The 25,829-nt window shown below is 43.1% G+C and overlaps 5 protein-coding genes across 6 annotated transcripts; 4 read left to right on the top strand and 1 right to left on the bottom strand.

Moving 5' to 3' along the window:
- Positions 1-585: 585 nt before the first annotated feature.
- Positions 586-6,365, top strand: LOC102713396 (WAT1-related protein At4g30420-like). The gene is made up of 7 exons (XM_006661189.2): positions 586-843; positions 991-1,059; positions 1,170-1,286; positions 4,893-5,127; positions 5,256-5,414; positions 5,627-5,778; positions 5,923-6,365. Exons 1-7 carry the CDS (start codon positions 659-661, stop codon positions 6,152-6,154), a joined length of 1,149 nt encoding a protein of 382 aa, XP_006661252.1. The 5' UTR covers positions 586-658; the 3' UTR covers positions 6,155-6,365.
- Positions 6,366-7,932: 1,567 nt separating this feature from the next.
- On the top strand, positions 7,933-12,231 carry LOC102713118 (WAT1-related protein At4g30420-like). 2 transcript variants are annotated; one of them, XM_015840869.2, is made up of 7 exons: positions 7,933-8,313; positions 8,430-8,501; positions 8,690-8,806; positions 10,805-11,036; positions 11,281-11,439; positions 11,570-11,721; positions 11,815-12,231. In XM_015840869.2, the coding sequence occupies exons 1-7, from the start codon at positions 8,090-8,092 to the stop codon at positions 11,993-11,995; spliced, it is 1,137 nt and encodes a 378-aa protein (XP_015696355.2). In that variant the 5' UTR covers positions 7,933-8,089; the 3' UTR covers positions 11,996-12,231. The 2 variants fall into 2 exon arrangements, with proteins under 2 accessions (XP_015696355.2, XP_040383707.1); XM_040527773.1 differs by having other exon boundaries at positions 11,802-12,231.
- Positions 12,232-14,102: 1,871 nt separating this feature from the next.
- On the top strand, positions 14,103-16,463 carry LOC102712845 (WAT1-related protein At4g30420-like). Its single transcript, XM_040527482.1, has 6 exons — positions 14,103-14,663; positions 14,761-14,874; positions 15,086-15,302; positions 15,452-15,613; positions 15,747-15,898; positions 16,041-16,463. The coding sequence occupies exons 1-6, from the start codon at positions 14,380-14,382 to the stop codon at positions 16,249-16,251; spliced, it is 1,140 nt and encodes a 379-aa protein (XP_040383416.1). The 5' UTR covers positions 14,103-14,379; the 3' UTR covers positions 16,252-16,463.
- A 1,535-nt stretch (positions 16,464-17,998) lies between these two features.
- LOC102719893 (WAT1-related protein At4g30420-like) lies at positions 17,999-20,058 on the top strand. The gene is made up of 6 exons (XM_006660583.3): positions 17,999-18,401; positions 18,503-18,616; positions 18,832-19,048; positions 19,211-19,372; positions 19,507-19,658; positions 19,801-20,058. Exons 1-6 carry the CDS (start codon positions 18,118-18,120, stop codon positions 20,009-20,011), a joined length of 1,140 nt encoding a protein of 379 aa, XP_006660646.2. The 5' UTR covers positions 17,999-18,117; the 3' UTR covers positions 20,012-20,058.
- Positions 20,059-22,928: 2,870 nt separating this feature from the next.
- On the bottom strand, positions 22,929-25,499 carry LOC102719612 (tetraspanin-8-like). Its single transcript, XM_040527779.1, has 2 exons — positions 24,902-25,499; positions 22,929-23,614 (listed from the first exon to the last, which is right to left on the bottom strand). Exons 1-2 carry the CDS (start codon positions 25,406-25,408, stop codon positions 23,273-23,275), a joined length of 849 nt encoding a protein of 282 aa, XP_040383713.1. The 5' UTR covers positions 25,409-25,499; the 3' UTR covers positions 22,929-23,272.
- Between the last annotated feature and the right edge of the window lie 330 nt (positions 25,500-25,829).

Raw genomic sequence — 25,829 nt, 5'->3', positions numbered from 1 at the left:
AAAGTCGAGTCATAGTCACACAGTACCTATCTGGCTATATATTTCCACAATTTACACACATTGACCGCCGACGTCGGTTGCAATTATGGAGGATATCTTTTGGCTTTGTGGCAGAAAAAACCAAACATGTATTTGCAAATAAAAAATAATTTATAAATTATATATATATATATTCTTAACAATCTAAAAGTATAGATTGAAAAATATGCTATAATAAAAAACTTTAAAGTTAATTTTAAATTTAAAGTTAAAAATTTAAGTTTTAACTTATAAGCATGATCAAAAACGAAAAATACGAGGTGTATATTTGCTTTCCCACTTTTGCTATTAATCAAACGTATGATTTTTTTTCTTGTGTCAAACACACATGCAATGAGTAGGATAAGGAAGGGCATGTATGGTCTTTTAATTTGACTTGTGTGCACATTTTCAGATTATCATCCAACAATAATGTCTTAATTTGATTAATAAAATTAAAATTTTTAAACATTTAATCACTAGGCGGACCTTGCTTTCCGCTTGCACGTACTCGTCGTGTATATAACCTCCGCGCCATTCCACCGCCGCTCTCCGCTGCGCTTAGCTACCTCCGTTGGAAACGCCCCAAGCTTTCCTCGATCGCGAGGGGCTGAGAGCGGCCACAGAGCCAGCCGTGGCAATGGCCGGAGGGCTGGAGGAGTACAAGCCGTGCGCGGCGATGGTGGCGGCGCAGTTCATCTACGCGGCGCTGGCGCTCTGGGCCAAGGCGGTGTTCACCCGCGGCATGAGCACCATGGTCTTCGTCGTCTACCGCCAGGCCATCGCCACCGTCTTCCTCGTCCCCATAGCCATCGTCGCCAACCGGTAACAATCAATGCAACCATCTGCCGTTTCTTTCTCTCTCTCTTTTTTGTTTTTTTTGGGTTCAGTCTTGAAGCTGTCGACATGACATTTTTCTCGTCGTGTACACTCATGCTTCTGAATGATCGATCGATCGATCGATCTCTGCAGGAAGAAGATGAAGAAGGCGCGGTTAGGAATGACGGGCTTCTCCTTGATCTTCGTGGCATCTCTCTTTGGGTAAATTAACCATGAGCACGAAGCTGTTGATCGACTGAGAATGTACCCAATTAGCGCTCCTGATATCTAGAATGTAAACATTTTTTTTTTTGATCTCTGTCTGAATGCAGGGCAACGGTGAACCAGTACATGTACTACCAGGGGCTGCACCTTGGCTCGTCATCAATGGCGACGGCCATGACCAACCTGATACCGGCCATCACCTTCGTGATGGCAGCCTCAGTGGGGTGAGTGCATCTCTAACAAATGACCCATTTCTGATCTGAATTTTTCTGCCCCAGTTCACGCAGTACTACGAAATTGCATTGTTCTTTAATTTTTTTTTATTATTTTAGAGAGGGGTATTTTTACTCGACCTCTATATCCACTCAGATATATATAGCCATTTTTCTATTTCAAGAACTTTGGAAACTTAGCCTAAGTAAAGACTTAGCCTATTAAATACCTAATCTTCTATGAAGATTTAAACTGAGAACCTTATATTCTAGTTATGTCACTGCAATCATTAGGCCGCATGCCTTTCACGCATTGATCTTTAATTAATTCCCTCTCTGCAACTTATATCCGTATATACGTATGCTCGATCGATCGATGTATTCTGGCTAGTAGTTTCAGAATTTTGGTTTAAGTTATTCAGTCGGTGTCGATGGGACCGATTAACACATGCATGCCACTCAATAATTGCGTTTGTTCTCTCCACGCTAATCTACTGCATGCAGCACTATCGCCTACAGTTCAGATCGAGAGAACAAGAGGACGAACACACACGATCTGAAGAGATCACATGAAACATGACTGAACACATGCAGGAGTAGCTTAGCATATCTGGCATCATTATGACCTGTGGATGTAAAGGGTAAAAAGGACGAATTAGGGAGCTCCTCCTGGATTAAAAATCTCTCTAAGCGCAAGCAAATTTGCGTTAAGACATTTTTAAAAGAGGCTATCAGATATGATGTTGAGTCAAGTAGCAGAGTACAAAGCCATATGTTTGTGCGAGCTGGAGCGAAATTCGTGTCCATTTCATCTTCTATAATTATTAAGCCGTAAACAAGTTTTTGTGTGGTTTTGCTATGATTTTGAGATTTGCTTTAGTCCAACAAAAAGTATCTCGAGGTACCGGTACCTCGCGGTACCAAATCATTTCTGATCGTTGGATCTAACCATGCACATCCTACTCAGCTAGATTTAATAGTGAAAAACGATTTGGTACCTCAAGGTATCGGTACCTCCAGATACTTTTTATTGGACTGGAGCAAATCTCTACGATTTTAGTTTAACTTTGCTACCGATCCAAGAGATTAATTATGACCTGAAACAATCAAACATGTCCCGGTGAGATGGCATATCCGCATATCCATGAATCTGGTCACATGTATTCACAGACCTACATTTAATCACAGTCGTTTCCAGGTCAGAAACATCGTACTTGCACTGAATATTTTGTGAGGAACCAAACGCTGCGTGTTTCTGCCCAGTCAGACCACTGGTTCCAGCTATTGCTTTAGTAGTTATCGCTCGAGACAAAAGGATTAGTGCGTAATGATGGGTAAGTCGGGTTAATAAAAGTGTGTCTGAAATGATTAGTCTCTGTCCGTTTCCAGAATACTAGTAGTATATAATCTCTGACACTTAAAGAAAGAATATACTCACTAGAGGCCTCCAGCCTCCCTTGGATCAGATCTGTTCCCGTTCTGTTTGTTTGGCTGAAACTAGCACACGCGCATACAAAGTAAATTAAGTTTTGTAGAGGGTCGTGTTTGGTAGTTTGGTCTGTTAGCCAACTCTGATATGCCTAGGGTAGCAGGACTTCTTAACAAAAATCAGTCCCCCTCATCTCCAGCTCATGTTTACGTTTATAAGCTAAAATTCAAATTTAATATTAAATTCTGAGATTTTTATCATAATTTATTTTCCAGCCTTTGATTTTAGAACGCTATGAGAAAAACACATGTATATATATATATATAAAAGTTTTATTTACAAATTATTTTTTATTATAAATATGTGTCTTGTTTTTTCTTTAAAAAAACCAAATGATAATGCAGGCTCCAACCAATTCTTCGTATCGACTCCTCGTATCTTGGATCCAACGATTATCTTGGATCCAACGATATCATTAATCAATAACAGTCACAAATCATCTGTCTGTCTGTAATATGAAGACAACACAGGGATAAAGAAGCGGTCGCTGTTGGGGACTGTGTGGCGGCACTCCTGCCACCACGGTGTGGGGTGGGGATCGGGATTCTCTACAATCAAGGGCATGGTGCCTTTGTCACTGATAGATAGGCCCAGTGAACCTTGGGCTCACCTGGGTGACAAAGGCATGGTACCTTTTACCGCAGAGAATCTTGATCCGTGGGGTGGGGGGACGATGTGCTCGATCGGGATCGTGGCGGCGGCGGGGCGGGGCACGGTCCTTGTGCTTGTGGTTGGAGAGAAAGAACGAAAGAGGGAGAGGTGGGGGCAAGGACAGCTTGCTGGGGCCTAGCTGCTATGGTTGGCCAACAAATGGAGTGTGAGCTTAGAGAGATGGGAGTTATGGAGAGTGAAATGGAGATGTTGTTGTAAGGTGTTTTTGCTGAATTTTTAGGATGAGGATCGGCCCTAAGACAAGCCGGCTGATCAGTTACACTTTGCCCTGCACTTTGGGTTGGGTCTCGGTATCAATCTATTTTAGGTTTTTGGTGGGATTTTCAGCCTAAACCCCATGTTGCAGCCTTGCAAGTTGCAAGCCAGCGTGAAGAGCGTGAGACTGGCTATCAATATATCTTGGGTTGGGTTTCAAAAACTATGTTTTGCTAGTAGGCCTCAACCCCACATAAAAAGTTTATGCTAAATTTTACGGTACCCGAGAAAGTATCTCGATATACCAAAATTTTAGCGTAAGATTTTTTAAACCATAGTTACCTAAGTATATTGAGATACCAAAAATTTTACACTAAAAGATATACGTTGTGTTCTTTTGCATAACTTATTCTCAATTTTTCCTTGGCTTTTGCACGGCACTTCTCAAACGGTTAAAATGTGTATTTTTTATAAAATGTTTATATACAAGAGTTCATCATTTCATATTTCTAACGTAAATTTTCAAATTTATAGTAGATAATTTCATCGTTTATATCATTAAATAGCTATAAAAAATCAGATATTTTTTCACTTTTATTTTCATGTAGAAAAATAACACATGCGTAGTACCTCGTGAGGATGGAAAAGTTGCCACAAGTTCCCATTTTTGCAAGCAGACATGGCTTTAGTTGTAAAGCCCTTTTTCAATTAGCATGACAGCGTTCCATGAATTATGCTGGAGTTAAACTGTGACATTCTTATAAAATGAACCAGAAGTTCCCATGTACGTCATTTGTATTTACTTGGCAATTTTAACTTTCACTGTTCTAATTTTGACTATAAATAATTTAAAAATGGTTATGCCACAATGAGCGAAAGTTATATGGTTATATTTTAGTTTAGCAAACTTTGATAATGGTGGCACTTTTTTCAAGTATTTGTAATTCTTTTGCAAAAAAAAAAAACGAGTGTTCAAAGCATACATATGAATAGTACCTCAGTGCCAAATATTTGCAAACGAGGTAGTATTTTCTTAACAAAGTAGATGCAACCTTTTGTTTTCTCACATGCGCCACAAATGCCCCAAATAAAATGCCACAGTCTGGGTAATATTTTTCTTTGGCAAAATACTATTACATAACAGAAACACCACAATACTACTGCCCCGGTACTGTAAAATCACAACAATGATAAATGTGATGGTTAAAAGGTTTCATTTTTCTTCATGAGCAATTCACTGATACTGTCATCTGATCCGACAGGCTAGAAAGGGTGGACGTGAGGAAAGTGAGGAGCTTGGCCAAGATATTCGGCACCGTCGTCTGCGTCGGAGGAGCCATGGCCATGGCGTTCTTCAAGGGCCCAAGGCTGCTCAACTCGTCGTCGCTCGTCGGCCTGAGCCTTTTTCTGCACTCGTCGGCGAGCAGCAAGTGGGTGATGGGCGCCATGTTCCTCGTCTGCAGCAGCTGCTGCTGGTCACTCTGGCTCATCTTGCAGGTCCATTGCTCCATCGATCCGTTCGATCGCCTCAACCATATGAAATCAAGCCGAAAATGTTGTTTGTATGCAACCGTGGACATGATTATGATAAAAAAATGATGAGTAGATGTTGGTGTCTTCTTCAGGTGCCAATCTGCAAGTCGTACGTGGATCCCCTGACGCTGTCGGCGTGGATGTGCTTCCTGTCGACGCTGCAGTCGGCGGTGCTCGCCTTCTTCCTCCTGCCGGACCTCAACGCCTGGAAGATCCACTCCCTCTTCGAGCTCTGCTGCTGCCTCTTCGCCGTAAGCTCGCTCAATCTTAAATTTGTGAATAAAACTTTTATATATGTTTTTCAGCAAACTAAAAGCTAAGGCAATCCTCACCACCATTGGTAAAAAAACCCTAAATTTATATTATTTTTTTTCTTACAAGCAGAAGCGAGAAGCGAAAAGACAGTGTGCATTTCTCCGGTTGCTGTTGCAAACAAACTAAACCGTGTTCACTGATGATGCAGGGCGCGTTTGGGTCAGGCGTGACGTTCTACCTTCAGTCGTGGTGCATCTCGGTCAGGGGCCCTCTCTACTCCGCCATGTTCAACCCACTATCCACCGTCATCACCACCGTCGTCGCCGCCGCCTTTCTTCACGAGGAGCTACACATCGGCAGGTGAGCGAACGAACGAACCAACCTACATTTCACTTCATCGACATTCCTCACCGCTGCAATCCCTTTTTGCACGGAGCGGAGTTGATGATCTCTGAATTCTGATGACTGACCGATCGAGACGGGGTTGTTCGGCTGATCAAACAGCTTGTTCGGCGCGGTGGCCGTCGTCGCCGGGCTGTACGTCGTGCTGTGGGGCAAGGCAGGCGACGGCCGCGGCGGCAAGAGCGGGAGTGCCGCCGCGCCGGAGCATGCGGTCGATGCGGAGAAGGCGGCGGCGGTGCAGCCGGACGCGCAGCTCGACGCCGGGGAAGGCGTCACGGAGCCTCTCTTGGCGGGCGGCAACCCGGCTGATCGAGAAGTGGAGGAGAGATTTTGATGTAGCTAACGGCAGCGGCAGCCACGCTCGATTATCTGCAGAAGTTAATTCTTTTTAGCACTGAGTGTGTACATGTTGCTGCTGCCTGTCATATGTGTTACTCCTACACTATTCATTAGGATTTCAATTTTTAGATTGAATTCAGATGCAAGGAGTTCAAGGGTTGAAAATTTCGGTTCGAAAATTTCAGAATCCCGATAGAAAAATATTCCGTCCAAAAGTTTCCTTTTTTTTCAAAATTTTGCATATTTCATTTAAATTTTAAATAATTTCGAATCAAAATATCCCGAAAATTCTGAAATTTAGGTCGTGTTCGTGCCCCCCGAAATAATTGCCTATTGAACCCTCCAGACTCTCGCGTCCCGTTCATGCAATTCGAACAGCCCACTCGCACAAACAGACCTGTTTTTCTTCCCCGGCACAAATCTTCCAAAAGAACGGTCGCATATTTTTTTAATGATCATGTAAAGAAAACGGTCCAAGCTCGTGCGGCTTGCTCGTGCAATTTGGACAGCCCATTCGCACAAACCGAAATATTTTTCTCCTCTAGCATAAATCTCTTTTCTCTAGAGCGCGTAAAAGACCTGCACGTTAATATATTAAAAGAAAATAAGTGTCGGTACACGACACAGCAAGATTAGACCGGGCTCATGCAGAGAAACTTAAGGAACAAAGTTAGTACTAACTTAGAAACCTCAGAGACTAAGCGACTAACTAGGTACCAAGAGAGGAGAGGGAGGTTATTCTAATCCCTCGACGGGATATATCTTTGGTTTTCATAGCATCTAAGCATTTATGAAATAATTTAATAAGATAGATCGGTATAAAATAGGTCATTTCACAAACATATATTTTCAAATTCAACATTTGTAAGTTGTAAAAAAGAACAAATTTAACTCTAAGCATATCCAAAGTCGTATTTTTTTTTCTAAATTATAGAAATCAATTTTAATCATACTTGTTTGTGATATAGTACATATTAATTCATCTTGTCAAATTTTATCAATTTGTTTCTATAATTATTTAGATGGCATGCACGAACGGATATCCCTAAAGATTTGAAAGAGTTTCCCAAGTTCTCTTACAGCGCATTGTTTTTGGCGGTTCATTCCGGCTAATTAGCCACACGCAAAATGAAAAACTTGATCGGGATATGATTAATTGAGTATTAATTATTAAAACTTAAAAGTTTATTTATTTGACTTCTTTAAAGTACATTCTAAATAAAAGATTTTGACATAAACATAGTATTTAGCAGCTTAAAATATATAAACAAAAACTGATGATAAACCAACTGCATAAGCTGTGAAGAACGGGGCTTATCTTTACGCATTTTGAAGTAAAAACACAAACGATATATTTACAAATAAAAAATAATTTATAAATAAAACTTTTATACATATAATCAGTGATCTAAAAGCTAAGCCTGAAAAATAAATTACGATGAAAAGAATTAAAATGAACTTTAATTTTAAAATTAAAAGTTTAAAATTTGTCTACAATGAAAAGCAAAAATTAAGCGACTCTGAAATGACGACGGTCTAGGCTCGTGCGACCTGCTTGTGTTCAGATGACACACTCGCATGTAAACGGACCAGTCTTGAAACGAAGAGTGGTTCACGATCTCTTGCCAACACGTACGTACTGCTGAGGCGCTGCCGCTTAAGCAGTTAAGCACACGAACACGACAAAAGCTGCAGCCTGGCTGGTTGGTGGCACGCTGTGACGCCGTCGACGCACATGAATAGAGAAGAAGCGAATCATTTCACCAGCAGAAAGTATCAAACGTACTACCGGCTACCGCGAGCTCTCCCTGTTGCGCGCGCGCGTCGCGCGTCTGTATGCGTCGTCGCCCGAGCGAGATCTCAGCTCCACCCGGCCGGCCGGCCCGATCGCGATCGAGAGCTGGTTGTTCATTTGTACTCGTAGCTAGCCATGGGCGGCGGCGGCGGCGGCGGCGGCGGCGGCGGCGTCCGCACGGCGGCGAGGGAGTGGGCGCCGTGCGCGGCCATGGTGGCGGCGCAGTGCATCTACGCGGCCATGACGCTCTTCGCCAAGGCGATGTTCGGCCGGGGCGTGAGCCCGGTGATCTTCGTCGTCTACAGGCAGGCCATCGGCACCCTCGTCCTCGTCCCCATCACCGTCGTGTCCAACAGCAGGTAGAGTAGTAGTGCCTGCCTTTAGCTTAAGCCGCATCGATCGCTCGTCTCAGTGGCACGCAGGCACGGCTGCAACTCATGATGATCATGTACCTGTGTTCGTGCGTGAATTCCAGGTCGGAGACGAAGGACACGAGGAGCCTTGGGACGACAGGCTTCTTCGTGGTGTTTCTGACGGCTTTGGTCGGGTTAGTATACAAGCATGCTTCATCTGCACTAAGCATCGCAGCCCTATCTTTTTTGGTTTTATTCATGGTTATAAGCTGAAATTTAAATTTTTGATATTTAATTTTTTTTTACATTTGTAAAAGCTAATACGTAGCTTTGCAAGCTTGATTCTGATTTGATTGTATGTTCGATCGATTCCGACGAACAGGGCGACGGTAAACCAGAACCTGACCTACCAAGGGCTGCATCTGGGCTCGTCATCCATGGCGTCGGCCATGACCAATCTGATACCCGCCATTACCTTCCTGATGGCAGCGTCTGCAGGGTGAGAGCGTAATTAATTGCTTCATCTGCATCTTAAAAATTCTACCATTCACCTCCAGTACTTACATTACGTACCCGAGAGAACTGAATTTCGTGACCATTGCTGCTTTTTCTCCCCAGAATTTCGTTGCACGTACGTGTTTCCAAATAATCGTAAACAATTCTGAAATAATTAGGTAGTAATATACGTTGTCATACTAGATGTACACAAAAGAAACCAAACAATAAATCGAAATGTGTCTATTAATAACCATTTAAAACACGTAAGTAGTACATGAAAAGATGCCTTCTTGTTTTATGGCCAGTTGCTCCTTTTACGTGCTTTGTTTATCTTTCGCATCCAAAACAGCATGCTGCTGTCGATCGGGTGCAATTGCAGTTGCAGGCATTGTGTCCGGCCAGCTGGTCATTTTTGTAGTTTTCACTTGAGACAAAAGGGTTACTACTGCTTACTAATGAATAATGATCGATTCTTACGTCTTTTAAAAATAAGTCGGGTCTGTTCGACTAGCTACTTGTTCACAAAATACTTTAGATTTCTTAAATAAAAGCTGAACCCACTGCCAAATTTTTTTAAGGGCTCTGTTCTAGTCTTCCGTACGTAACTCCAAAATGTGGGCGGTACAAAGACCTCACATTGTGAACCACCAATTGAAATAACATTTTTCAATTACGGATTTGAACCATATACTACAGTACTTAAATACAAAAGATTTTGAAGATGAATATGGACACGTGATTGTCTAAATTCATTCCTAGAATCCCTTGCGTACTATCAGTCTCATTTTTTCACTTCTATTTATATTCATAAGTCAAAATTTAAATTTTTTAACCTTAAATTTAGAGTAGATTTTGGGTTTTTTTCGTCATGCTTTATTTTTTAACTTTTGTTATTAGACTGCTGAAAACACATATATAAAAGTTGTATTCACGAATTATTTTTTACTTATAAATATATCGTTTAACTTTTTCTCTAAAAAACCAAATAATCATCCTAGGACGGAGGGAGTACTTGATTAAAAACTGGAGCATCCTAGGACGGAGGGAGTACTTGATTAAAAACTGGAGCTAGATCTTACAAACTGCTGGCCCTCCTTTTTATCTCCGTGGTGATAGCAGATAGACGGTGACAGCGCACACAATGGCAGGAGCCACCCGAGACAGAACAGAAGGGTAACGCTGGGACCTGGGACATCAAAGGCAAAGTGGAGAGGTAGTGTTAGGAGGGGTTGGTGGGTAGGGATGAGGTCAGGTCAGGGGCGGGTTGGATAGGAATATACCTAAACCCGTCATTCGAATTGTATACTTGAATCTGGACTAGATTGGAGAAACGGGTAGAATTCAATCCCCGTACCCAACCCGACCGGGTAACCCGCTCACCCACATTGAGTAATATCTCACTTCAATCGATACAATAAATAAAAGACGATGAATTCAACTTGAACAAAAATTGAATATTTCATGCACGATTCATCAATCCATCATTCGGAATACACAATAATCAAGATCCATCACTCGTCGGTTTCTGTACCTTACTCCTCGTTAGCTTAGAATTGGGCTTTTGTATATTTTATGGGCTATAATTTAAGGGATTATAGTATAATATACTCCCTCGGGTCCCCGCGGGTAGGACTTAATACCCGTCTCCGCACCCGCCCATATGCGGTACCCAGGACTTGGTTATCCGTGGGTCAAAATTCATACCCGACCCCGTACCCGTAGGGACGGGTACCCGACAGGAACCCGAACCCGCAGGTGAAATTACCATCCCTATCATCCCTATTGGTGGGCACTGGGCCACTGGCCAAGGTCTAGTGGATAATACCGAAAAGTTTTACTATATAAAATGAATGGCGTATTGTCGTTACCTTTGGTAGATTATATGGAATTTTCTGTCATAAGCAGTATTAGTAGCCCCTAAAAGAGTAAAAGGTGAAATATATTTTTTCCTCTTCAGAATATATTTCGTTTCCTGTGTACGTACTGAACTGATCAACAGACAGGAAAGAGTTAATATCAGACAACGTGGCACCGTCGCCAAGATATCCGGAACCATCGTCTGCGTGGGAGGCGCCATGGCCATGGCGTTCTTCAAAGGCCCGAAGCTACTGAACTACACGCTCAGCGACCTGAACATGCTGCTCCACTCACCGACCATCAGCAAGTGGGTGCTGGGCGCGCTCTGCCTCGTCGTCAGCAGCTCATGCTGGTCACTCTGGCTCATTCTGCAGGTAAAATTCCTCACTGCACATTGGCACAATCCACACCGTAGCAGTGCCACAGTGAACATCTGTTTGCAGCCATCACGAGTTGATTTTGTGATTTTTTTTCTCACCGAAGTTATTTTTCAGCATTGGCTTTTAGATCGCTAAAAATACGTATATAAAAGTTTTGTTCATAAATTATTTTCGTTTGACTTTTTCAAGCCGCTTCGATCAGTTACCAACTTGGACTTTTTGATCTTGTAATTTTCAGGTGCCAATCTGCAAATCGTACGTGGATCCTCTGTCTCTGTCGGCGTGGACCTGCTTCTTGTCGACGCTGCAGTGCGCAACGCTCGCCGTCTTCTTGGTCCCGGACGTGAACGCCTGGAAGATCCACTCGCTCTTCGAGCTCTCGGGCTACGTCTTCGCCGTGAGTCCAGATATTAACGGGATGCATGCGTTTGTGTTTTGTCTGTTTGTTTGTTCATGTGCCCAGACTGCACAATGTGCAAGATCATGGTTTCTGAATCTGAGCAGAGAGTTCGACAAGAAAAATGCAGGGCGCGTTTGGGTCAGGCGTGACGTTCTACCTTCAGTCGTGGTGCATCTCGGTGAGGGGCCCTCTCTACTCGGCCATGTTCACCCCCGTCTGCACGGTGGTCGCCACCGTCGTCGCCGGCGTCGTTCTCCGAGAGGAGCTGCACGTCGGAAGGTATGCTTCGATCTCCTGAGTCATGACGACAAAAGTAATTCCTTTTCTTTTTTTTTTAGCATGGGTTTTGTAATTTTCAGCTGTTTTGATCAGCTTGCTAGGCGCCGCTGCTGTGATCGCCGGCCTGTACGTCGTCCTGTGGGGCAAAGCGGACGACATGAAGCGGCGCAGCGAGCCGAAGACGGCGGCGGCGGCGACGCCATGCTCGGATCCACGGAGCGACATCGAGCGCACCGCCGCTGAACCTCTCCTGGCAGATGATGACTCGAGCTAGCGGCTCTGATTGTTTATAAAAATATTGCATCACAGGTTGGTCTTTATGACTTGTACATGTTGTCTGTTCGAACATTCAAGCAGCCAACGATTAAGCTCCCGTTTGAATTTTTTTTGCTACGTCGCGAACACTCATCTCAGCAAGCGAACACGTCCGTGCAACTGATGACACTTTTGGACGCACTCTCACGGTGAACCATCAGTACGCTGTGATTGTTTGCCTTTTTTTTAAAGAAAACCGAACAATATATTTGTAAATAAAAAATAACTTCTAAATAATATGTATATTCTTATTGTTCTAAACGTCAAAGACTGGAAAATAAAATATGATGAAAAAATCAAAATCTTAAAAATAAAAATCTAGCTTATAAATATAAATATAAAAAAAGATTAGAGTGGCAGTCGCGAGAGAGCATAGCATTTACCATACCACCCTGCCCCTGCTATAGTCGAGGGTTCTAATAGTCCGTCGTGAATTTTGTCGTAGTTAACAACGATCAAAACTTCCAGAAAATTTTGAAAACTCTGATCCTCCCTACGAAGTGACGGTACCCAAAACCAACATAGGTGAACAAGTAGGATATAATAGCTCCCATCGTTTCGCTTTTTTTTTATAGAAGAATAAGCGAAAACGTGTTTTTGCAAACGAAAAATAATTTACAGATAAACTTTTATATATGTGTCCATAGCGACTCCAAAGCGAAATGTGTAAAAGAAACCATGATGAAAAAACCACAAACTCAAGTTCAAAATTAAATTCTAAAATTCAAATTTGGCTTTATAAGCAGTTTTAACTATGAAACGATAGAGCCCAATACGGCATGTTAAGAGAGCCACATTGGGCTAGTTTTAGTTCACAAAAAGTTTTTTCTCAAAAACACCCCATCGAATCTTTGGACATCTAAATGGAGTATTAAACATAAAAAAACTAATTGTACAGTTAGTAGGAAATCATGAGATGAATCTTTTGAGTCTAATTAGTCTATGATTAGCCATAAGTGCTACAGTAACCTACATGTGCTAATGACGGATTAATTAGCCTCAAAAGATTTGTCGTTTCCAAGCGAGCTATGAAACTCAATTTTTTATTCGTGTCCAAAAACTAACGTCCGGTCAAATGTACGGCATAACACTAAAAGATTTTCCTTTTCCCAAACTAAACATGTCCGAAGAAACTCAACAAAATGACCTAGTAACTGTAGGAGAAGCAGGAGCTGAAATTGATGGACTAATAAATTATTCAAATATTTGTGGTAACTTTTAATATGTATAAACGAAGAAATTGACTATCACAGAGTCAAAAAAAATTGTTATTAAATATATTAAAAATTTACGAGCTCAAAAAACATGTAAATGAAAATGCAAAATCAGGACAGATGGCGTACGGTGGCCGTGGTGGCTCATGGTGTCAGGTTGGGCCGAGAAACGCCATCTCTGAGACTGTCTGCATTGTCCATTTTTTCTTCGTGCGAATTACAGAAGTGCAGAACAGGGTAGCCTGTGACAGATAAGTTTTAGCGTATCAAGAGGTGCCTAATATAAGTTCTAAAAATAAATATTGGTATTAAAAGCTAAAAATATTGCTCCAACGGTTGTCTAAATCAACTCCTAAACTTTTAGTAGCCTCAAACATCAATATATTTTGACTCAAATTTTGGCCTCCAGTGGGTTAACAATCCACCTTCGCTGTTGAAGAAAACTAGTACATTCTGTCGCTGTTGACAAATACATAGGATGCTAGGAAACACATCTAGGTTCCTGCTGTGTATCCATCCATATATAATTACACACTTATACTTCGATTCTGTAGTTATTTTGCTCCAAGATTCTGTAATATATATTTTTAAATTTAGAATGAGTTATCAGTATTATTATGTTTGACTCGTGCAATATGCTGGAATCGTTGTAAAAGGGTCATAACGATGAATTGGCATATTTAACGTTTTTGAGACTATATTTTTTAGCCACCTCTTAAAGATATGAATGTTTTTTTATCCTAAATTTATTGGTTAGCCCCAATCCAATTTTTAGCCTGTTAGAGATGCTTATTTTTTTTCCAAATCACAAACAACGCCGGCGAGACGCTGCCACGGCGACGCACGGCCATAATAGGAAAATCGCGAGAAGAACTCGAGCAAGCAACAACCAATCACCCCCAATCCCTTGCCACCGTGAACGCGTGATCAATTTGACCGCTTGATGGATTTGCAATCATAAACAAAGCAGAAAAAAAATACAAAGCGAGTCGTGATCAGCGATCAGATGCGGCTACCTTGTCCGCGAGCGCGCACATGGATTCTCCAGCTTAGCTGGGCGAGCAAGCGAGCGAGCTGAGGCAGCTGCGGCTGCGGCGGCGGTAGGCAGCTCGCTCGCGCGGATCTCGGCATGGCGGGCGGCGGCGGCGGCGGGGGAGAAGGAGGGTGGGCGGAGCTGTACGGGCCGTGCGCCGGGATGGTGCTGGTGCAGTGGTTCTACGCGCTGGTGGACATGGCGCTCAAGGAGGCGTACGGGATGGGGATGTGCCCCATCGTCTTCGTCGCCTACCGCCAGGGCATCGCCGCCGCCGCGCTGCTCCTCGCCTCGCTCGCCGCGCGGGGGTGGGACCTGCGCCCCCACATGGCCGTCGGCGCCCGGGCGTTCGCGCTCCTCTTCGCCGCCTCCCTCGCCAGGTACGCACGAAACCGCCACGAACCTCCTCCGCCGTTTCCCTGGATCGAGTCGGGCCGGCGTGGCTCATCGCCGGTGGCTGTTTCGTTTTTTCGGCAGCGCGACGGGGCAGTACTTCTACTTCCAGGGGCTCCAGCTCGCGTCGCCGTCCATGGCGAGGGCCACCACCAACCTCGCCCCAGGCATCACCTTCGCCATCGCCGCCGTCATCGGGTACTAGTACTACATCGTCTCCATCTCCGGCGCCGCCGCCTTCTCCAGCTGCCGATCTCTCCCTTCTTTTGGGCCGGATAGCTTCGTGTAAACATGGCCCATCAGGACGGCCCAGTTCAATTTTTGGGCCGAACTGTTCATGGGCTCATCTTATTTGAGGCTCAGTTCATAGTCCGTTCATCTTGTGAAATCCGAATCAGTGCGCGCGCAGGTTGGAGAAGGTGGATTTGAGGAGCTCGAGGAGCTGGGCCAAGATCGCCGGCACCGTCGTCTGCCTCGCCGGGGCGATGGCCATGGCGTTCTTCAAGGGGCCCAAGCTCCTCGGCGGGCTTCCCCACGCAGCGGCAGCCGCCGATGATGACTGGGTGAAAGGAGGCATCTACCTTATCGGAAACGCTTTCTGTGTCTCCATTTGGTACATCTTGCAGGCGAGTTTATGCAGCCATTTTGCTGTGTTGTACCAAATGATGATGTATTAATCCTTCTTGTGTAAAAAAAATGAATTTCTTAGTTTTTTGAATTGGCAGTGATGGATTCAATTGGCACTGTTTTTGGTTTATCTTTTACTGTGTCACAGGTGCCAGTTTGCAGATCATACCTTGATCCACTGTCTCTGGCAACATGGATGTGCGTCTTAGCAACATTACAGTGCGCCGTGATGGCATTCTTCCTAGAATCAAACTACTTGGAGATTTGGAAGCTTTCTTCGGTTTGGGAGCTTCCCTGCATCTTATATGGAGTAAGTTCATTTCAAAATGGTGTATCTGTGCTGGTGTGCTTTGATCTTTTTATTGGAAGAGAGTGTACTTATTTGTCTGAACTGTAGCGATGTGGATTTCATAAAGTGATCAAAATTTGAGTAAATTTTGTAGGGTGTTTTCGCCTCAGGCGCAAACTTCTTTCTCCAATCCTGGTGCATATCAGTGAAAGGCCCCCTTTATAGCGCAATCTTTACACCACTGAGTGCGGTGATCACAACAGTATTATCTACAATTTTTCTTCATGAGGAACTCCATATAGGAAGGTATTTTTATACGCATTTCATTTCTTATTTGGGTACCTGTGTTGTTCAGACTTCATCTCAGACTGCTTTCTTTTAAGATTTCGTTTTTGTTTGTACTGCTGCGTACATGAATGATCTTTAATATGATCCTTTTGTTGTGCAGCATAATAGGTGCAATTGCAATCATCATTGGTTTGTATGTTGTGCTATGGGGTAAAGCAGAAGACGTGAAGAGTGAGAGGCTGACCATCCAGTCAAATAATTCCAAAATGATACTTGAACCTGAATGTACAGGCCTCAAAATTGAATGTGGAACCAATCTTTCAGCACCATTGTTATCTGAAATTACAAATGCCAATACTTGCACATGCTAATGAGACTTGCCTATGACTTGATAATTGACTGTTTTCCATTTTTTTTATCGCATATTAGCAAATGTGTTTATGATTCGGGAGTCCTTCACTGCACTGCGAACAAATGCATAACCTGTTAGACTGCTCAACTTGATTCTTAACGCAGCCCTATTCCATCTATTTCATGATGTAAGACTTTCTAATCTTATCTACATTTATATGGATATAAATAAATCTAGACACATCTATAAACCATATACACTTATCAATGTATGAAATCTAGCCTAGAGCAGAAAATTTTACCATATCAAATCGAATAGAAGGAGTACATAACTTGTATCCCATTTGCTGGCTGATGTCGTTTTACTCCGTCTTCTTGTCATCGTTTATTTCAACATATTTAATTGGTTTATCCTAGAACTTTAGAACTTTGTAATAAGTGGACGTGGCATATTTTCAAGGAAAGGCTGGACTAACCATTTTCTATGAAACACAGCTTACCTTCTTCCCTTGGTGCATGCAGCATAAATTTCCCAAACAATTTTACCATCCATATAAAATACCTCTAGGGCCACGTTCGTTTGAAGGAGGATGGGTTTTAGTTATCCGGCACGGAAAATGTAGTAATAGATTAGTACATGATTAATTAATTATTAAAATATAAAATAGATTAATATGATTTTTTAAAGCAACTTTTTTATAGAATTTTTTTGTAAAAAATACACCGTTTAGCAGTTCGGAAAGAGTGTACTTGAAAAACAAATGAATCTAGTGTTAGTAAACAGGGGCCAAACGCAGTCCAGGTATCAAAATTAACTGTGGTGCCTCCGGGTACGTTTTCAAGATGGGCAATTTTACCATCGGTAAGAAAATACCTTTAGGTACAAAAGTTTACACCTTGATGTACAAAGTATATGAAGGCACCGAATTTTGCATTAGAAAATATGATATCTTCCGATTTTCTCATATATGTATAATAAAATTGGTCTTCCAAGAACGATAGAAGATATTGAAAGGTGCCAATGAGCAAGACCTGTGCTAAGAAGGGCCGACACTACCGCACTAAGGTTGATAAGAAAGAATCCCATAGAGGAGACGAAGATGAGAAGGTGATGGCTACTACTTTCATGCTTTGCGAATGAAAGTGAATTGAGGATATTTTCAGTGTTAGGTTCGACTTGCCTCTTATGATGCACCACCTCAACTTTCTTTTGACCTCATCAGAGTTGAAATATTCCTCCTCTTCCATAAATGCAGCATTGGTAGGAAAGTAAGCTTAAAAAAAAGTCACGAGCCATGCAAATCTGTATGCAACATTGAGTAGCACACATGCTAATCCGTTTACTACTTTACGTGTAAATCAGGGAAATCGCAGTGATCAGAGACAAAATTCGTGATAACCGATTATCAGTATGGAGTCATGAAGCGGTATCAAATGCCTCGTGATTCCTAATCTAATTAAGCACCCCAAATATGTTCCTTAGAAAAAAAAATTATGGTTATGTAACTATGTGACAATTGAATCCGTATTCTCAAAGATGCATGTTTCAGACGTTAGGCTATTGTTTTCAGATACTCGTATAGATCCAAATGAAATGATGTTTGCGTAGCTAATAATGCACCCCAGATGACCTTATCAGAATTAATTTCTATTAGAAAAAAAACCCTTGTTTTAATAATGGAGTAATGGTGCAACCATACACGTTAACATCTTATCCTCTTGCAAAACTCACGAACATTTCCTTTTTATATCCTCACGAACATTAAAACAAACGAGTAGGCAGCTGGATGACACTAGCAAATGGATGCTCCAGCTTAGCTGAGCGAGTGAGCTGAGGCAGCTGCGGCTGCGGCGGCGGTAGGCAGCTCGCTCCCGCGGATCTCGGCATGGCGGGCGGCGGCGGCGGCGGGGGAGGAGGAGGGTGGGCGGAGCTGTACGGGCCGTGCGCGGGGATGGTGCTGGTGCAGTGGTTCTACGCGCTGGTGGACATGGCGCTCAAGGCGGCGTACGGGATGGGGATGCGCCCCATCGTCTTCATCGCCTACCGCCAGGGCATCGCCGCCGCCGCGCTGCTCCTCGCCTCGCTCGCCGCGCGGGGGTGGGACCTACGCCCCCACATGGCCGTCGGCGCCCGGGCGTTCGCGCTCCTCTTCGCCGCCTCCCTCGCCTGGTACGCGCGCGAAACCACCACGGACCTCCTCCGCCCGTTTCCCTTTATCGAGTCGGGCATGCGTGGCTCATCGCCGGTGGCTGTTTCGTTTTTTTCGGCAGCGCGACGGGGCAGTACTTCTACTTCCAGGGGCTCCAGCTCGCGTCGCCGTCCATGGCGAGGGCCACCACCAACCTCGCCCCAGGCATCACCTTCGCCATCGCCGCCGTCATCGGGTACTAGTACTATATCGTCTCCATCTCCGGCGCCGCCGCCTTCTCCGGCTGCCGATCTCTCCCCTTTTTGGGCTCGATAGCTTCGTGTAAACACGGCCCGGCCTATCAGGACGGCCCAGTTCAATTTTTGGGCCGAACTGTTCATGGGCTCAGCTTATTTGAAGCCCAGTTCATGGTCAGTTCATCTTGTGAAATCCGAATCCGTGCGCGCGCAGGTTGGAGAAGGTGGATTTGAGGAGCTCGAGGAGCTGGGCCAAGATCGCCGGCACCGTCGTCTGCCTAGCCGGAGCGATTGCCATGGCGTTCTTCAAGGGGCCCAAGCTCCTCAGCGGGCTTCCCTTCGCAGCGGCGGCCGCCGATGATGACTGGGTGAAAGGAGGCATCTACCTCATCGGAACCGCTTTCTGTGTCTCCATGTGGTACATCTTGCAGGCGAGTTTATGCAACCATTTGTTGTGTTTTACCAAATGATGATGCATTAATCCCTGTGCAAAAAAATATATATGAATTTCTTAGTTTTTGAGTTGGCAGTGATGGATCCAATTCAATTGACAGTTTGACACTATTTTTCGTTTATCTTTTACTGTGTCACAGGTGCCAGTTTGCAGATCGTACCTTGATCCGCTGTCTCTGGCAACATGGATGAGCTTCTTAGCTACCTTACAGTGCGCCGTGATGGCATTCTTCCTAGAATCAAACTACTTGGAGATTTGGAAGCTTGCTTCGGTTTGGGAGCTCCCCTGCATCTTGTATGCAGTAAGTTCATTTCAAAATGGTGTATCTGTGCTGGTGTGCTTATTGATCTTTTCATTGAAAGATAGTGTACTGATTGGTCTGAATTGAACTGGTGTGGATTTCATAAAGTGATCAAAGTTGAGTAAATTTTGTAGGGTGTTTTCGCCTCGGGCGCAAACTTCTTTCTCCAATCCTGGTGCATATCAGTTAAAGGCCCTCTTTATAGCGCAATCTTTACACCACTGAGTGCGGTGATCACAACAGTATTATCTACAATCTTTCTTCATGAGGAACTTCATATAGGAAGGTATTTACGTATGCATTTCATTTCATATTTGGATATCTCTGTTATTCAGACTTCAGCTCAGACTGCTTTCTTTTAAGATTTTGTTTTTGTTTGTACTGCTGTGTACATGAATGATCTTTAATGTAATCCTTTTGTTGTGCAGCATATTAGGTGCAACTGCAATCATCATTGGCTTGTATGTTGTGTTATGGGGAAAAGCAGAAGACGTGAAGAGTGAGAGGCTGACCATGCAGTCAAATAATTCCAAAATGATACTTGAACCTGAATGTACCGGCGTCAAATTTGAATGTGGAACCAGTCTTTCAGCACCATTGTTATCCAAAAATACAAATGACAATACTTGCACATGCTAATGAGACTTGCCTATGAGTTGAAAAATGACTGTTTTCCTTTTTTTTTATCGCATATTAGCAAATGTGTTTATGATTCAGGAGTCCTTCACTGCACTCCGAACAAATGCATAACCTGTTAGACTGCTCAACTTGATGCTTAACGGAGGGTCGATAGTATTGCAGATTACGGTCCAAACTTACCGCTGGAGCATTTTCTAGTACAACGGCTAAAATCATTGTTCAAATTTAATAGATAAATGCCGTTTCCTTTTATTATATGAAAAAGGCGAATTTTGGAAATAACAAAGACTATTTTCTGGATAGAGTAGACAAATTAATTAGTAGTGTGGATAAAGACCAAAGTGTCCCTACTTAAAAAAAGTAGCATTATAAATTAGTATGTAAGTGGTATTGAAGGGACAACTTCTTGTTTTATGGACAAAGGGCACGCAAAAAGGGTAGAAATATAGTTTTCTGGGCGGCAATGTTGTAAGAGCTATTAATGAAGCTTGTTGGTATGTTTGGGACAAAGTAGTTCCACATGCATTCTTACTGCAAACATAAGCGAACATTTGGCAAAAGTTACTATTGCCATCTTTCCAAAACATCAGTTCTCAAATGTCACTCTCCTAGATTTTCATTCCCATTTACCACCTAGACCCCACTAAAACCCTCTTGTGTGCCACTTGCTCCACCCCTTTACCACCACATGACACCGTTTTTACAATCTCCTCCTATTTGACGTTGAGTATAAGGTGAAAACACCTTAATGCCCATGGTGAGTGAAAACTGGTCCTCCTGGAGCCACACCAGGGACCTCAACCACGTATGCTATTGGTAGCCAGGGCAATGACATGGCTTGGGAGCAACAGAGAAAGGAAGGGTGGGTCATCCTAGGAGATGGCACCTACATGGTCGGTGACAAATTGTTGGATATGCTAGTGGCTAGAGCTCAGTGGAGGGTGGGCGGCATGCCAGAGGCTGAGGCAGTGGAAGTGGCATGTTGTTGACAAAGATCAATGGGTGCCGAAATGACCCAACATGAAGAGGGCTCCGATCTGCTTGGCAAAGAAGTGGCTCTCATGATGGAAGCGGAGAGGTCCAGGAAGAGGGCAACCAGTGAAGCACTTGGTCCTTTGCATCTCTAGATCCACATGTGCCCTGACATACTCCATCTCAAACACCTACAAGGCACACTCGAGTTCCATGATTCAATCCGTCAAGTGGGCTCGAGCTTAGAGGGACTCATAGGCTACCAGCGCCATGCGAGTGAGAAAAGAAGAGAAAAGGAAGAGGGGAATACAAAGAGAAATTTTATGATTTGCCATATATTCGCCATGTTAGACAAGGGATTCTAAAAGAGATGCCATGTGGATGAAAATAGTAAGAAAATGTGGCACACAATAGAGTTTTGGTGGGAACTAGATGGCAAATGAGAATGAAAATTTAGGAGACTGGTATTTGGGAATTATAGTTGGGGTTTTGAGAATATGGAAAAAAATTCCCACAATTTACAATTTTGCAAGCACTATATAACCCATGGACCATGCTTCGGGAACTTACGTTGCATTTTCTTGCATATACAAGGTGTGCCCTATTTCATCTGTTTCATAATGTAAGACTTTCTAATCTTATTTAGATTTATATGGATAGTAATAAATCTAGACGCATCTATAAACCATTTATACACTTATCAATGTATGAAATCTAGCCTAGAGCTGAAAATTTAACCATATCGAATAGAAGGAGTAAATAACTTATATCCCATTTTGCCGGCTGATGTGGTTCTACTCCGTTTCTTGTCATCGTTTATTTCAACATATTTACTTGGTTTACCATAGAACTTTAGAACTTTGTAACAAGTGGACGTGGCATATTTTCAAGGAAAGGCTGGACTAACCATTTTCTACGAAACATAGCTTACCTTCTTCCCTTGGTGCATATAGCATAAATTTGCCAAACAATTTTACCATCCGTATAAAATACCTCCAGGGCCACATTCGTTCGAAGGAGAATGGTGTTAGTTATCCAATGCGAAAAATATAGAATAGATAAGTGTATGATTAATTAATTATTAATTATTAAAAATATAAAATAGATTAATATGATTTTTAAAGCAATTTTCTATAGAATTTTTTTAAAAAAAATACACCGTTTAGCAGTTCGGGAAGTGTGCGCATGGAAAACGAAGAAATCTGGTGTTGGGCCGAACGCAGCCCAGGTATCAAAATTAACTATGGTGTCTCTGGGTTTGTTTTCAAGATGGACAATTTTACCATCGGTAGGAAAATGCCTTTAGGTACCAAAATTTGCACCTCGATGTACAAAATATATAAAGCACCGAATTTTACATTAGAAAATATGATATCTTCCGATTTTCTCGTATATGTATGATAAAATTGGTCTCTCAAAAATGATAGAAGATATTGGAAGGTGCCAATGAGCAAGACCTGTGCTAAGAAGGGGCACTACTGCACTGAGGTTGATAAGAAAGAATCCCATAGAGGAGACGACGATGAGAGGGTACGGTGATGGCTACAACTACTTTCATGTTTTGCGAATGAAAGTGAAGTGAGGATATTTTCAGTGTGTTAGGTTCGACTTGCCTCTTATGATGCACCACTCAACTTTCTTTTGACCTCATCAGAGTTGAAATATTCTTCCTTCCATAAATCCAGCATTGGTAGGAAAGTAAGCTAAAAAAAAAGTCACGTACCGTGCAAATCTGTATGCAACATTGAGTAGCACACATGCTAATCCGTTTACTACTTTACGTGTAAATCAGGGAAATTGCAGTAATCAGAGACAAAATTGGTGATACCCGATTAGCTGAACAAACATGTATTAATTTCTTTCGTCTACTAGTCTACAAGCGAAGCAGTAAACGTGATGCGGATAGTTTGAAAAGTTTACAGAACTCATGGCTGTGCTAACTTGTAATCAAATCTCAGAATAATCCAAGATTAGAAGCTTGAAAAGATCGGTACTGAACAATATATAGTGGTGCAGGTCGTATAAAGAAAAAACTAATGAACAGAAACATAATATATATGAAATAAAACCAAGTACAAATACAGTGTACGTACGTACTATGTCGCATCAAAGAACTGCATACAGAAAGCTACTCGCGATCAAACAGTAACTAGCATGCAGATGATCAGAACTGAGAATAATCTCGCCTGTACAGTGCTAGAATAACACATCAGAGCTATAGCCTATATGGACAAGAATATCTGACACGATCGATCAGAGATGAACAGGCCGGCCGATGCTCGGTCGCGATCAGGCGTAGCCGCCCTTCCAGCCGGCGCCGCCGGCGCCGCGGTAGGCGCCGCGGTGGTTGTCCCTCCGGTTGTTCCTGAAGGCGCAGCAGCCGACGGAGTAGACGATGACGATGAAGACGAGGAAGACGATGCAGACGACGGCGACGCGCTTCCAGTCGCGCTTCAGGGTGGCCACCACGCCGGCCTTGCACGACTGGCAGTCGTAGCACAGCGCCCTGTCGTCGTTCTTCCAGGTGGCGCAGTCCGGGTCCGTCGACGCCGGCGTCGTCGTCGTCGTCGTCCAGTTCGTGCCGCCGATGTAGGTGAAGCCGCAGCTGGTGGGAGGCTTGCAGCATCCGGACTGCACGCAGATGAGAGGTAAAAAAAAAGTGAGTTTCTGTTCAGAATTTATGAACAAACGTATGATTATTTGAAAATTATCATTCAGTTCAGAATGTGGTCAATTACCATTCACCAGAAATATGTGTACAAGTGCTACTATTTGGTATTATTATTTGAAAATTTTCAGTTATATTTCTCATGGATTTTTTTTCATAAAATTGCAAATTGCAATTATATAATTCTTTGTTAACATGTACTACATTTAAAGCTAATTGTTAAAATTGGATATTAGCAACCGTGTGTCCTACTCTTTCTTGAAAACTTGATTTTTCAGACATCTTCCGAGAGAATAATTAATCTTTTCCAAAGGTGTATAATACTCATCAAATGGAAATTTTCGTGAGGTAGTTGAGTTTTGCGACCTAAAAGTTCGGTGAAAGGGCACCAGACCGTTGAATTTTGAAGATAGCACTAAGAAATTTCTCTCAACGGTCAGAGCTTTGGGAAGTGTTCAGGGAAAAGCAGGTAGGATTATTGCTTTGAGTTGAAGAAACTCCATCATATGATAGGAGTAATCCACTAATCCGTTGACTCGACATATCAGTATGGAGTCATGAAGCAGTATCAAATGCCTCGTGATTCCTAATCTAATTAAGCACCCCAAATATGTTCCTTAGAAAATAAATTATGGCTATGTAACTGTGACATTGTGACAATTCAATATGATTCAGACTTTAGGCTATTGTTTACAGATACTCGTATAGATCCAAATGAAATGATGTTTGCCTAGCTAATAATGCACCCCAAATGACCTTATCATAATTAATTTCTATTACAAAAAAAAATACCCGCGTTTTACTAATGGAGTAATGGTGCAACCGTACACGTTAACATCATGACCTAGATAAGATCCTTTTGCAAAACTCTGTTTCATTGACAATGACACTAGCAGTTTCCTTCTTATCCTCGCAAACAATATTGAAACAAACACGTAGAGAAAAATGTCAAACTATTTTCAATTAGAATAAGAACGTGACAAACTGATCAACGGCAATGAAATCTACAGGGTAATCAAAGAAAATGTCGAACATCGTATTTACAAACAAAAATAATCTATAAATAGAAAATTTATGGAGGTGTTTTAATGATTTAAAAACAAATGTTGAAAAATAAACTATATAAAAACACTCAAAATCAATTTACAATTTAAGGTTAAAAATTTAATTTTTGCGGCATAAGTAGAAGAGAAAACACGAAGCCAAGTTCAGAAGTGAAATGACATTGAGTTTGGTTAATTTTGGGTTACCTCGAGAGGGGAGAGGCTGGCTTTGAAGAACTGATCCTGGGTCCACTTCTCCTGCTGCAGGGTCTTGCAGACCTTGGAGTCCTGGAGGCAGCTCCTGATCCTGTTCCAGTTCTTGCTGTTCTCCACCCTCTTGCGCAGCCAGTTGGAGTAGTCGCCGAGCTTGTACTCCTTGTAGCCCTTGCCGGAGACGGCCTCGCCGGCGCCCTTGTTGGTGACGGCGAAGGCGAAGACGGTGAAGCAGAGGACGACGACGATGAGGACGAACATGGCGACGAGGTAGAACCAGAGGAGGCAGTTGACGCGGCAGCAGGCGCCGACGAGGCCCGCGACGGAGACGAGCATGAGGAAGACCCCCAGCGCGATGACCGGCGCCGAGAGGTAGCGCTCGCACTCGGTGCCGTCGGCGCGCGTGCCCAGCCAGATGCCGGCGCCCAGCACCGGCACCGACAGCAGGAAGGTGACCGCGTTCAGGATCCCGATCAGGTTGTTGCTCAGCCGGAACGCCATCGCGACAGGCGTTGTTTGCACACCTTGCACGGTGTTTTTGTGAGGTTTTCTGGGCCGCGGCGCGGTGATTTCTGAGGCTTTTTCCGGTGGACGTGCTGGTATTTGTAGCACCGGGCGCGTGGCGGGGGCGAGGTGGGGCGAAAGTTCGTGGGCTTTTTGGGGGGTCGTCGTGGTGGTTGCCGGGAGGTTTTTTTTTTCTGGATTAGCGTATTGACCAGGAAAACACCTCTCACCTAAACTACGTATTTAATTACTTCAAAAATATTTATCATTTAAAATAGGATTTAATTAGACTTATAAAATTTTGATAAGCATTTTTTAAATAAATTTATAAAACCTAATATGTTTATAATATTATGATAGTACTTTTCGAGAAGAATTTGTGTATATCATTGTCTTGTATTTAAACTAAGTATTTAAG

Source organism: Oryza brachyantha, chromosome 9, assembly GCF_000231095.2.
Source record: "Oryza brachyantha chromosome 9, ObraRS2, whole genome shotgun sequence".
Classification (NCBI taxonomy): Eukaryota; Viridiplantae; Streptophyta; class Magnoliopsida; order Poales; family Poaceae; genus Oryza; species Oryza brachyantha.
Note: the sequence above shows the minus strand (reverse complement) of the source record. Positions and strands in the feature narration are given on the sequence as shown.